Here is a 13,520-nt window from a genome sequence, read left to right on the forward strand (position 1 = left end):
ATGCCTGATGTAATTTTGCCTTAGGGAGACGTATATTTTGATTTTGGGTTGTGTCCTGAGGCAAGGGCACATTTCAAACAAAATTTCATTATTTGAAATATTCACAGTAGTTCTTGCTGCAATGTCGGATTTAAACTTGCCAGCCGACCCTGGCAAGCTGGGTGGTCGAGTGGCTGAGACATCTGCACTAGCAAGCAGGAGGTGACGGGTTTGAGTCCTCCCGAGCAAGCTTGTGGTTTTTGTTTTTCAAGCTCTCAGGCAACCCTTAGTACATATGGCATGTGAAATGTTGGACCTCAGTGAACAGCAAAACCAAATATGAGAATTGAACTCTTACGGATGATGACATTTCATTTGACACAAAAGAGCAACAACCACTAAAAGGCAGAATATTTCATGCACAGTTCAATAATTTGAAGGCAATCCTTAGGAAGCTGTTTTTAACAGGTCATATTTTGAAACAAACTGCTGAGCAAAATGGTCCAGGTCATAGTGCCTATTGGCTCCGTTCATGAACAATAGAGGGCTTTGTGACCACCTTCCAAAACCCCAGTAGGGCGGATGCCATGTATGCATATTAGTTCGTGCACATATGGCGCGAAGTATGCACAACTTGGTTTTTTTTCTCTGAATTTGTACAAAACTGTAGCGTACTGTACTGTCCCTCCTAGTGGTCTCCCCCAACTCTCCCTTTGTAACCGTTGAGGGGGTACTTGTGTGCGGAGTCCATAGACCGAACCGGGCAGAGAATCACCGTGCAATCGTAGAGGTCCCAAGTTGTGGCACAAGCTTGTTGCTGCAATTATTCAAAATGGCTTTCAAAGTTGCTTTGTACAGTATCTGACACGATGCTTCCATCGATTTACTGGGGATTCTGTATAGTGATTTGGTGCTGGGATTGATCTGTCTTATGCCTTGAACCATTCACTCTCGATTTCAGGACAGGGGCATTGCACATAGGAGACCGAATCCTGGCCATCAGCGGAACCAGTCTAAGAGGCAAGACCCTGTCAGCTGCCATACGACTCTTGCAGAACGCCGGTAACATTGTCACACTGAAGATCAGCAAACAGGATAAGAAGCCGAGTCCGGTGCCAGACAAGGCGATCATGCAGGTACGGAATTCCAACCCCCATTTCATTGTTGTCTTTTCATCTTGTGAATAACGTTTTGAGTAGGTCCGAATGGACTCCTGGGAGAAGTACCTCTCATAACTCGTGGTTAAGGGCACTGGATTCATGGTCTGTGGGTTCGAGTCCAGCCGGGGTCATGGTGCATGTGCGCTTGAGCAAGGCACTTTGTCACTCATTGCTTCTCTCCACCCAGGAGTAAATGGGTACCTGTGAGGGCAGAGATGGTTATTGTGATTGAATTAGCTTGCTTGCGCCTAACAGGCAGCATCGAGCTGTATACTCCCCAGGGAGCTGAGATGGTATTTGGAATGTTTAATTGGCCCAATGATTAGGGGTAATAATACTGTAAAGTACTTTGATCTTTAGTTAAAAGCGCTATATAAGAACCTGTTGTTATTATTATTATTATTATAAAAAAAAGAGTCCAGTTTCCACAACAGTTTCTGTCACTAGTATTGTTGAGGCAACATGTCTGACAAATTCCTTTACCCTCCTAATAGGAAGTCAATATTCAGAGCAATGTCTAAAGCCCTTTAAAACCGTGCAGGTCAGTTTCAAGTGAAGGGATATGAAGTGTTAACGTAACTGTGTCACACAGAGAGTCACTGCACAAAGAATGTTTTACAACATTAACTTTTAGTTCCCAGACCCGTTTGGATATCGACCAATGAAAGAAGTGTGTTTGGCTGATGTATAAGGTGTGCAAATAAACATATATAGACCTTTGGGGAATGTTGTTAGCTACATTTTGATACCTCGTTTGCTATTAAAGACTGTAAATCATCCAAGATTGACAACAATTTATGAAAATGTATGCAGTTTAAAAAGTTGCAAATTTAAAGATTACGCGAGGAGAAATTGCTAGGCCCCAAACACATATGCCCATAATTGGCCCCTATCAACAGCACAGTGTCCGAAAAAAGTGCGTTAATTCAATTGCGTTCGCTCCCATGTATACAAGCACTGTGCGAGCAATATTCCCTGCCATTCGTTTTGGGGGACTTAATGGATTCAAGATCTCAACAGATTTACTCCCGGCTAACTGGTGGATTCTGATGGACTCACTGGCCACCAAAATTTTTTTTGCACGGCAAAATTGATGGATTTTGGCGGATTCAGGATACTTTCTAGTAAATATACCCAAGGGGTTATAGGGTTAATCTGCACGCAACTGTTGCCATAACTTGTATGATTGGCTAACATTTCCACATCCCATTCAACATTTTGTTCTAAACCACAGAGCAAGGATGCCATAGTGATGCAAGCGCACACGCTGCATCACTTCCATCCTGTCGTATCAAGTAACAACCCCACGGCCCACAGTACGCCCATCGGTGCAACCACACAGGTAATGGCCAGTCATGTTCTGTAATCCTATTCTTAGATTCGTAGATTGTGTTGACAACTTTTCACGTTGTAACCTCTCTTTTAATTTCTGCATTAAATCTCACTGGAGTTAGTGGCACATTGTCTTCTTGTTCTTAGTGTAGCCTATATTATTATCAGATTGGGGGGAAAAATATGGGAATTCACAGTAAGTGCCATTAAACATGTTGCTCTATCACAGTCTTCATTTTTTTAGATTGAAGTTACAATGTACATTCCTCAATCTCAAATTTGGTTCAATAAAATAATGTGATATTTCTGTATGTACCCTCAAAAGGGCTTAATTACGAAGCATACACGCAAAACTGTTGGCTTTTAGTACCATTTGGTAATTTCAACAATTTTTTGCATTTTTTTTTTAATTTGATAATTATTGCACATAACTGATTCAGTTCCCATTGTTTCTAATATAAAATTGTCAAATCTGGATGTGCGCCTGCATAATGGATTATTTTGTCCATTCCACTCAGGGTTCGGCAGATTCTTGGGAAGGTTCAGGATTGGACACCGGTTACCACAGCACCCATGTGCACCACTCTCGCTCCAACTCACGCTCCAACTCACGCTCCAACTCCCCAACCATCCGCCGGGCTTACCCCTCCCCGGCCCGCCGGCCCTCCCGCACACGCAGGATGCGTTCCTCCTCCCAATCTACATCACCAAATGACGCTAGTGAGGACGAGCTTGAAGAACGCTACGGAATGTCACGCAGCCGTTCTGGTGCCAATAGCGACCCCATGAGCTCAGACCAGGAAGACGGCTACCGGTACAACCACCTCACCAAGCCACCCTCAAGGAAATCCTCCCTCACCCGAAACCATGACTACCTCCGGAACATTGACTCCGGCATCATGGCCAACGGGGTCAGCCCCGAATCCAACCTGATCAGCCCCCCGACCAGTTACCCCCACAGCACCATCACCGGTTACCCGGACACGGCTACCAGTTACCCGCAGAGTCCCGAGTCCTCGCGCAGTCTGACCAATCACTACAACTCGTACACCATGCCCGCGGGAATGAGAACAATGGACGGGTATCACATGACTGCCATGGAAGCTGAAATTAACGAACTTCTTGCCGCGCCCGCAGCTCCGACGGAGGTACAACGGGTGACCTTGTATAAGGACAGCGATGTGGAAGACTTTGGGTTCAGCGTCTCGGATGGTGTGTATGAACCGGGAGTGTTTGTCAATACTGTCAGGCCTGGGGGTCCAGCTGCTAGAACTGGCAACGTCAAACCTTTTGACAGAGTCCTGCAGGTCAGAATCTTAGCATTTTGGGGGGGGGGGGGGGGGTTAAAGTTGTTGTTTTGTTTTCAGAATTGAACAAATGCAGATAGAAATCAACAGAAAAATACTATATCGATCCACCTCAGTATATAACATTTTGCTAAATAAAATATTCAATACTTGGTTAAAGCGAAGAAATTGACTGGGATGGGTGTTGAACCGTCGGCATCCAGAACACAGCTGAGTTGGAAGAGCATCAGTGCGGTGTTCCTGAATTCACATGGTCCAAACCTGCTAGGTTTAATTTCTTCATTTACATGTACAGCCAAAGCTGAAGCGGATTGATGTACGATGAGTACATAGGATCTGCAATGAACAGTGTGTCCAACCCCTCCACCCATGAGCTGAAACTACTAAGTTACCAAAAAAATGCACCCTTAAGATTTTGAGCAATTTTTTGAGAAAAGAATGCACAAAAAGCAAATGATCCTATAATCTTGGTTTGAAAAGACAGAAACTTAGAAAAGACAGAAACAAACAAACCTAGGAAAAAAACACCCAGAAAATGACGGATTTTACAAATATTGTTTTACAGATCAATCAAACCAGAACTCGAGATTTTGACTGCTGCATGGTGGTGCCGCTGATAGCAGAGTCAGGGAACCAGATGGAATTATCGCTCAGTCGATCCCAGTCCTCCAACGTCAACCTCCACCTGAACCAACGACCCCCGGCAGGCACCGAGCCACACTGGCAGGGGTCTGTGGATGGTTCCAGGCAAGGCAGTCATGAGAGCTCCTTGCAGCATACCATGTAGGGAAGAAAAGAAAGAGCCCATTGCAAACTGGTGTGCCAGAGTCATGCAAAACCAGAGGCAGATTTCTCAAAATTGGTGAGAAAATTGGTATATTTGGGACCAACTTTGTTGAATATTTTTCTCCTGTAAAGACCCTTAAAGGAAAACAAAATTGCTTTGGTTTTTCTATACGGAGATGAACCTTTTTCGATTTTAATCGGAAATCCGACTTTTTGAATTTTCCAACGAAATTTCCGATTTTCTTACAATGTGTCCCACAAAGTTTGATTTTGTAAGGATTTGTCCACAAAATGTCATTGATTTCAATCATAATTTCGAAGAAAAGTCGATGGAAATGGCACGTTAAAATCATCGAGAACGTAGTTATTGGAGTGTTTCAACGGTAGAAACACAGGCCATAACACTGATCGGAGCCTTTTCCGGCTGGTCAAAAGGTTAAACATTGACATGTGACATGGAAAAATCACTGTGTCGCACGGTAATACAGTGTGATGCGTGTACGTACAGCTGCACATGATCATATGCAATGGTACCATACCAGCGTACATACCGCACCGTCCGTCGTGGACTTTTTCCTCGATTTTCTCAAGTAAGAATGAACTTCTTTGTTGATGACTCCATTACTCTAACTGTAATTCAGGCAATTTATGCAATGAAAACACTGACCATTTTTTTTTTCATCATAAAATTCTGTTTGAATCGAAAATAAAGCAGGGGTCGGTGTCCGGAAATTGGGCATGAAGTGTATAATACATACATGTACATGCATGTAACTGCAGCGCGGCCCAGATTTCGGACACGTGTTTTTGTTCGGCCTATTTTTTGCCATATGCCAGTTTCATCTCTGTCTTTAAACAAAAACAAACATTTAAGAAAGGAGAAACATATTTAAATAATGTTGGTTTCTTTTCACAGCCTGTCTTGCTTTTTTTTGTAACATACATGTTTATATTCTTGGATAAATTTGTATGTAGAATAATTATTATTATAAAGCATTGAAAAAAATAGGTTGAAATACACTACGGTTATTTAATAACTTAAGGACAGTATTAGATTGTGTAGTCTTTCGCATTGTTTTGTGATTTATTTGTGATTTGGTTTTGTGAAGCGTTTTGTTCAGCACAAAATTGTAAGTGTATATGACTATTTTGACCACATAAAATTGTAAATTGATGACTCCCATGTGCAAGAAAGCATCAGAAAGAATCTCACATATGAAACATTACTTTCAAATTTGAAAATGGTGATCAGTTAACAATTTATTTATTCTTGGAAATGTTCCATTTAGTCATCTGAAAATTCAGACCATAACTGCTTAACTCAAAATTGTGTACTGCTTGAATTTATTCTGCCTTGACTTGTACACAAATCTGTTGAACTTCAGCTGAACACTTCAACTTGGCAGTCCATTAAATACAAACAGCGCCCCCACGGGACTTGAATTTCCCAGTTACCATTAAACACACATGTACATCACACATGTACATGTATACATGTACATTGACAGACTGCATATTTAGAAAAGCATAATAAGAAAGAATCATGTAATATACATTTTGTATGGAAAAGCTACCATACAGCTTCAGTGCAATAGTGTACCAGTGGTTTGGGTTATGATCAGGTGTGCTTTAATCAGGGCTAGGTCAAAATATATTTAATTTCAGTTTTGTTGATAACTATTTTTGGGTCGTGGTTGATTACTTGTATGATGTCATTTCCACTGCAAGTAACTCGGTCATTACTCATACTTTCATTTTAGAGTTCCAATTTTTTTTTGGCAGGAAGATCTTTCAAAATAGTTTATCAACCACTAGATGTACTTTACAAATGTATATCACTACATATTTCTACCACTCTGACTGCAGAATGTTTGTCAAATGTTTTTGTTTTCAGAAAGGAGTGAAAAGTTTGTCATTTAAATGTACGTATTTAACATGTTCGTTATATTTTCAATATCTGTTTCCTTGTGATAGTAAAACCAATGGGTTGTTGTTTTCATTAAAAATTGTTTTGTTTACAGTGCATGTGACAGAGAGGGAAAAAAACAAGTTTATTGTACCAAGTCATTGTTTGGGAAAATTTGCTGCTTTTTTGTAATAAATCGTCCAACAAGAGTTTCTGTTTCAGTTTACTTTGGAAAAATTAGGTTAAAATTCTGAAATTGAAAGGTGAAAATCCTGCCGTTCAGATATGCAGAAAAAAAACGGTCGTTGACTACATGGTCTAGTATGGACTTGTATTTCAACAATGGGTGTGTGGCAAGCCTTTGGCCATAATAAAATAAAAGCCATGTTACCACACTGGATCAGTCAACAAAAATAATGTCCTTTTGTCACCGGATACGACATTTAACCAAGCGTGTAAATGGAATTTGAGGGATTTGGGCTTTTTTTGTATGGCCTGGGCAAATTACCCACATCCCCAAAGGCGAAACGTTCTAAATATGTGACATTGAAGTCTTGCATTTATCATGGCTGTATCTTTGATGTGTAATTTGTGTATTTCTCTTCTTATATTGGTGCTATTAAGTTATACTTAAAGTGTGTAAAACAAACGGTGGAATTGTTAAACCGCTGTACAAAGTTTCGATGGGTTTAGACACGATATTGAATAGGTTGGTTCGTTTCTTGCTTTTTACAAAAACAATGTGCTGTATTTTCACAGGCATATTTCTGGTGTGCAAAAACGAGAGTTAACGTTGTTTTTTTTTGCCTTTCTTTTGGGACGCAGGTAAAAAAAAATTGTAATAAGTGTAAAATTGTGAATACATGTAGTCTGAACACTTTTGTGGTTTATTTTCTTATTTATTTTGTTATATGAAACCAGATGCATGGAAGTCATCAGACCCACAAAAAAATAAATGAATTTACAACAAAAATTTATCATCATTTTTTGTGTACCGGTATTTGTTATTTATTAATGTGATGTTCGATTTAGTTGTATATTAAAAAAAAACAATCCAGACAACAAAGAAAACTGATCCATAAACGTGTTTTTTTCTGAGTTCATAAATAAATTTATTCATGCCAGTTTCAATAATCTCTGATAATTATCATCACAAACTAATATTTCAAAGAATTCATCACATGTAGTACAAACACCAAAACACCCCAAGAAAAGTACATACAATTCAATTTAAATTTACCAACATGTACATGACATTATATTAAGAAAAAAAATGGGAGTGATATTTTCAATTTATTTTTTGTTTTTACTGATCAAAGTGGGCATGGTAAAAAATTTAACTTTTCTCCTGAATTCAAAATCCCCAAACCAAGACGCTGACGGATTTTTCATTTTTGAATTTGCAATTAAATAATAATGGTAATGACATATATGTAATTATTTATTTATTCAAAACCAAACAATAATGGCAATTTAGATGGCTATGATAATAACATCCTATGGCAAGTAAAGAACATAATTTAGCATTTACGTGTAGCAGGTGAATTAATACCATAAACATTTTTCCCCCCAGTATTTAAAGTCGCCATAAAAACTTTCACATTGGGGGAGCTCGAATCTTTACGCTTGCAAAGTGAATTTGACGTCAATGCCATTGGGGAGAAGTTCACAGGATTTGCAATGTCAACTTTTGAGAACTTTTTAGTAGCACAAATACTTCACATGACGTTTCCAATTCAGATCGTGTTTCAACAATTTGATAATTTAATTCTAAACGAAATTTTTTTTTTTTGCCACACAATGTGAAGCTTTGCAAAGTCCATTTAAACATGCAAGCTTGTGTAAGCACTCATACATTTACAATAAATTAGATTTTTTTTTAATAAAATGAAACTATTAAAATGACAAATACCAAGAAAACTACAGAAATATTTCAGATACTAAAACAATCTATCACATGAGGTATCTATTTTTGTTACAATCTGATAAAACATCGGGCGTCAGTTCATTGGGGCAATGTTGCAATACCAAAAATATATTTCATGAGGTTATGTTTCATTGGATAAAAATAGCTAGGTGGCGCATTTTAATACTTTTACTTTTACCCAAATATCGGTCAACAAATCATAAACAAAAATAAGTACTTTTCACAAATTAACAACCCGATTTGTCATAAAATCTTATATTTCAACAAATTGATTTATATGCTTTTTTCAAAACTGAAATGAGGATTAGTAAAATTTTTGTAAAAACGGATGTTATGTGACACTTAACAATCTAATACTGTTACTTTTATCAAAATTTAGGTCCACAAAGTGCGAACAAAAATAATAAATATCCAAAAATTAACTGCCTGATTTGTCATGAAACCTCAAATTTCAATAAAATTGATTCATCGGATTTATTTTAAAATGAAACTGGGATTTAAGTACAAATTTTGTCAATATATGTGATACTGACTTTCACAAGTCATTAACTTCTAGGATATAAGGAAGTAATGATACATGTACAATGTAGTACTTTAAGTAAAATATATTTTTCAAACAAATCTTCTTTGTTCTTAATTTGCTAGGTCAAGTACTTTAGTACAAAGCTGCACAAGGCCTCCTTTTAAACTGCATATATCTAAAAGTTGGACATTTTACACAAATTTTAAAATGTCAACTTCAGTCTGAATAAAATGACTCAAATTGTATCGCGAAAATCACATTTTAGAAAACTTTTTTCCCAGGGTGCCAAAAAAAGCCTTTTCATGAATCATCCACATATTATCCAGTACTAACGGGTGAGTCAAAAAGAAAGTGCCTGAATTAGAAAAAAAAATACAAAATATGTGGCTTGCCCCATTTCATAAAAATCACATTAAGAATAAAAACCATGTTATTAACTAGTATTTGTGAAAATTTCGCGTTATGTACTCTATTCCCAACTTATGTATTTTAATAAAAAGATCAGTAATTCAGCTTTCCGCCACTGATTATTTACCGTTCTTTGAACTGATGAATGACCATTAAATACAATGAAACATGGATGTTTTCCCACCTCCATGAATGGACGAAAACTTGCACAGGAAAAAAGACAAAAATCGCCACAAATATTTCAGAGAGAAAAAAAAGAGTTGACTTGTTCCTCATATTCAAAACACAAAATCCAACGGTAAAAATAATGATTCATTCTTGACTCAAATGATTAAAATCTAATTTGTATTTGAATGCTTGTGTGTAATCTGTAATTCTCACTCGGCTCAATAGCTTGCAATGGCATTCCATGTACACCTGTAAAAATAGCTTCTTTCAGTAAAACATGCATAACTTCTGATTGCATGAATACATTTCAGTAATTTTTTTTTTTTTGAATGAGTGGAAGAACTTACATGCTCTTTTAAGACAAACTTCACTGGTGTATCAAATTTGATTGCTTTTTAAGAAAAGAAATAATTAATCCAGGTCACTTTCTTTTTGACTCACCCTATACAGTAGAAATCTACAACCTTGGGCAAAAAAAGGACCCCAAATTTCACCGCATCTTATTTGTTCTTTTTAATTTTTTCCCTCGCATATTTTTTGTCATTTGTACAGATTAAGTGGCAAAAACACCTTCAATAGAACACAGAATACACATCATTGTCAAAAATAAATTAAAACATTTCATGCACTATTTTCATATGTCATAATAACCACAGACATGTACATGTACATACACAAAATGTATACTAATACCATTCACGACCACTCCGAATGAAAGGCCGGTCAAGTAATGTCGTCACATCTACGGTAAATATTGCACAAGATTCTTTCCGTTTAAGCACAGTTACTACTACACACGTCCACCCTATAACCTCCTCATCCAAACCTCTGGATGAATTAATATTATTACACTGGGTCCCATGATCAGATTCAAATGATTCTAATCAGTGTTAGGTACACCTGTATTATCTTGTGTGTAAACACCAAGTACTGTACCAGCTATAATCCCCGCTTGACACACAACTGTTGACCTGTAAGATACCAGATCATTAAGGTGGAAACACGTACAAATAGTATTCACGATAACGACTTGGCCCAATTCCAACTTGAAGTTTCACAATCCCCCTGGTGTCGTAATATTCACTGAAGACAAAACAAAAAGGAACAAAGACCAAGTTATGAACCTAAGGCATGCCACTGAATTGTACGACTACGGCTGGTGATAACACTTACGGCTATGGATGTGGCTGAATCCACTTCCCATAGATGTGTGTGATACTACAAACCGTAGCCTGACTGTCAGCCAGACCCAGCCTAACTCTCAGAACAAAGACACGTTCATTCACAACCCTAAACCGCTAGCAGGTGACAGCCTTTTTGTTTGGACAACTCTTGGGTCCATCCCCCCCCAAAAAAAATGTCCAATAAAAAATAGGCAACTGGCCAACACATGTCATTGTGTTTACACCTCAGATCAGATCTTGGCATACAACAAGGTTTACACAGTGCAGCGCAGACGCTATCTTGAAGATCTTGTCATTATGATAATCTTATACACCTACATGTACCCTCATCTTTCTCACTTCACATAGCAAGATCAGAAGGGGACAGCGAAGCATGCAGCTTGCAATGACAAGGAAATGACACATGTCCCTAAACATTTTGATCACCAACTCTTGGTCACACATGCCCCAAACGTCCCCAGTGACTGCTATCTACAGCGTGACCTTTTGTGAACCTGGGAACCGCAGACTACTACGATCCCGCCAAAAGGTTACCAAAAAAAGTAGTTCAGGCCTCCGTGTGATGGGGAAAAAAAATGACTGCGGTAAAAATTGAGATTGGGCAGGCATTTTTACAGCTAGCACAAAATCAAGTGATGATATAAACATGTGTCATGATAATACATGTGTACATGTAGAACTTCACATGTATCTATGGCCATTCCTTTTAGATTTCCTCCATAAACAAGGGGGAATGTTTTCAATAATGCAATTTTTTCTTTTCAATGGTGCGTTTTTGTTTGTTGGAAATAAGTTCTAAACAATTCTGCATTTAAAGTAACTACCCTGGCATGTACAAATAGTTCGTTTGAAGAAAGCAGAAAACCGTACACATAGTTAAAGGGAATGTACATCATTGGCTTTTGCTGTAATTTTCAGAAATGAACTATTTGAGGGGTTAGTATACACTGTAATAGATCAAATAATGTTACACTGATATGTTTGAAAGTTTGTGTTCGAAAATGCGGGAAAAACCAAGACAAACAAAAATGTTCAAGTAGTCTGGTTCCCTGACTCCACTAAAGATAAAATGGATCAATTTATAGATGCCAGAAAATTGTAAGGTAAGGGAATCAGTCTAGCTGCTCTGCACCCGTTAATGAACATGTAACAAATAGCAAACACAATTTAGACTGAAAAAAGGTAATTTTGGAGCAGTAGTTGAAAAATAGTTAGGTTTTTCCAACGGTGGTCGGCCGACCACCGTTGGAAATGTATACAAAAATACAATTTTCTTGAAAATGATTTCACACCTGGTGCCATAATTTAACAGGATGCTTTAGACTGTCATTTACCAACATCCTAGTAAGGTATTTTGTAAAAACTTGGTAGTTTTATTTTTCGATGTTTGCAAATGTTGTATATTCCCTTTAAAGTATAAAGTATAAATCAATAAATAAATAAATAAAAACTATATCATTACATGAAATTATCTACAAAACTTATCTCCAAATAAAAAAATTCAAAATAAGTCCCCCTTTTCACTTTTATAAATAAAATATCAATAATTTCAGTAACCTTAATTTATGGCAAAACAATAAATAATGTTTAATAAACCTTTTCGTTGTGTGAACAAAATAATGACATCACAGGTTTGAGATTTTGGCATGTCTAGTCATGCTCCACAAAATCCAGAATAGTCATCATGACAATATGGTAAAGTAGTCAGGTCAAACCAATAATAGAACCCGACCAACTGATAAAGAAGCAGCTTTCAGGTTCCTTTGCTCTGGGTACCAGACCATCCAGGGCCCACAGCATGTTATTTTTCAGGACGGATGTTTAACATCAAGTAAAGTGGATAAAGTAAATGAAAGGAATGCATGGTACATATGGATTTTGCTTACATTTGTTGGGAATTTTTCTGCATTTATCTGCAAAAAACCTTCAAAATAGGAACTATTTTTGCTGTTCTCAATAAAGATAAAAGAAGGGACAACCTTAGATATCGACATTCATGTTGTCATGACCAACAAAATTTTTTAGATTTACAAATTTAAAGGTGTCTGTACACAGTAAATGCATACATATGAGGAAATACTTTTAACTACGAGTAAAGTACATGTATTTCAAATTTTAATACCATGCAAAATATACACATACTGGATTTTTGGCACAAATAAAAGTACTGACTCCAATGTACTGATGAATGCATACATAAGGAATATGCCTGCATACTATGTACATGTACATGTGTATGCACATGTGGTACTGTAAGTATGGTAATAGCACTTCTGGGTCAAATCTTATGGAGCTACCGGTACATGTACTAAACAAAGCACAAGATATTGCTCAACACATTGACTTGCTTGCTCAGCAAAAATCAACTCAGAACTAGTCACAAGAAGTAAACTTTGCCTAAAAACAATTTGGCTTGTACATGTACATGTCATGTATTTACCTGATTTTGCTTTTGGCATAAATACCGTACATGTACTGGTTAGGATGAACCGGTACATGTATTTTCTGTGCTTAGGAAATTTCTGTGCCTCCACAGCTCCTTGCAATTCGGGCAATTCACAATGCAGTGCGCCACCAAGAGTTTGCAATGGAGAGTCCGTTTTTCAAGTTTACGGTTGACAAAACATGGCCCATTTGAACGAGTGTCAGTAGACAACTTGAGCTAATTTGTTATAGATTGGGGCATAGCGTTCTGCCGCCTTACAAAAAACACCATAATGATAAAAAGAAAAGAAAAGGGCAAACGTATACTGGAATCATACGCTTGCGAAACTACTGACCGGAAAAACTAACAATTTCAAATGTCCCGCGCTGCGAATTTGTCGACCATCTCCCACAAT

The 13,520-nt window shown here is 37.6% G+C and overlaps 1 protein-coding gene across 2 annotated transcripts in view; it reads left to right on the forward strand.

The window, feature by feature from the left end:
* Positions 1–5,248, forward strand: part of LOC119726623 (glutamate receptor-interacting protein 1-like) — a 38,480-nt gene extending 33,232 nt beyond the window's left edge. For both annotated transcript variants that reach the window (XM_038198376.1, XM_038198375.1), the window contains exons 16-19: positions 941–1,115; positions 2,374–2,481; positions 2,990–3,778; positions 4,344–5,248. In XM_038198376.1, the coding sequence (XP_038054304.1) occupies positions 941–1,115; positions 2,374–2,481; positions 2,990–3,778; positions 4,344–4,565 (1,294 nt within the window). In that variant the 3' untranslated portion in view covers positions 4,566–5,248. The remainder of the gene's footprint in view (positions 1–940; positions 1,116–2,373; positions 2,482–2,989; positions 3,779–4,343) is intronic.
* The last annotated feature ends 8,272 nt before the right edge of the window (positions 5,249–13,520 follow it).

This window comes from Patiria miniata, unplaced genomic scaffold, assembly GCF_015706575.1.
Source record: "Patiria miniata isolate m_02_andy unplaced genomic scaffold, ASM1570657v1 HiC_scaffold_2, whole genome shotgun sequence".
In the NCBI taxonomy this organism is placed as follows: Eukaryota; Metazoa; Echinodermata; class Asteroidea; order Valvatida; family Asterinidae; genus Patiria; species Patiria miniata.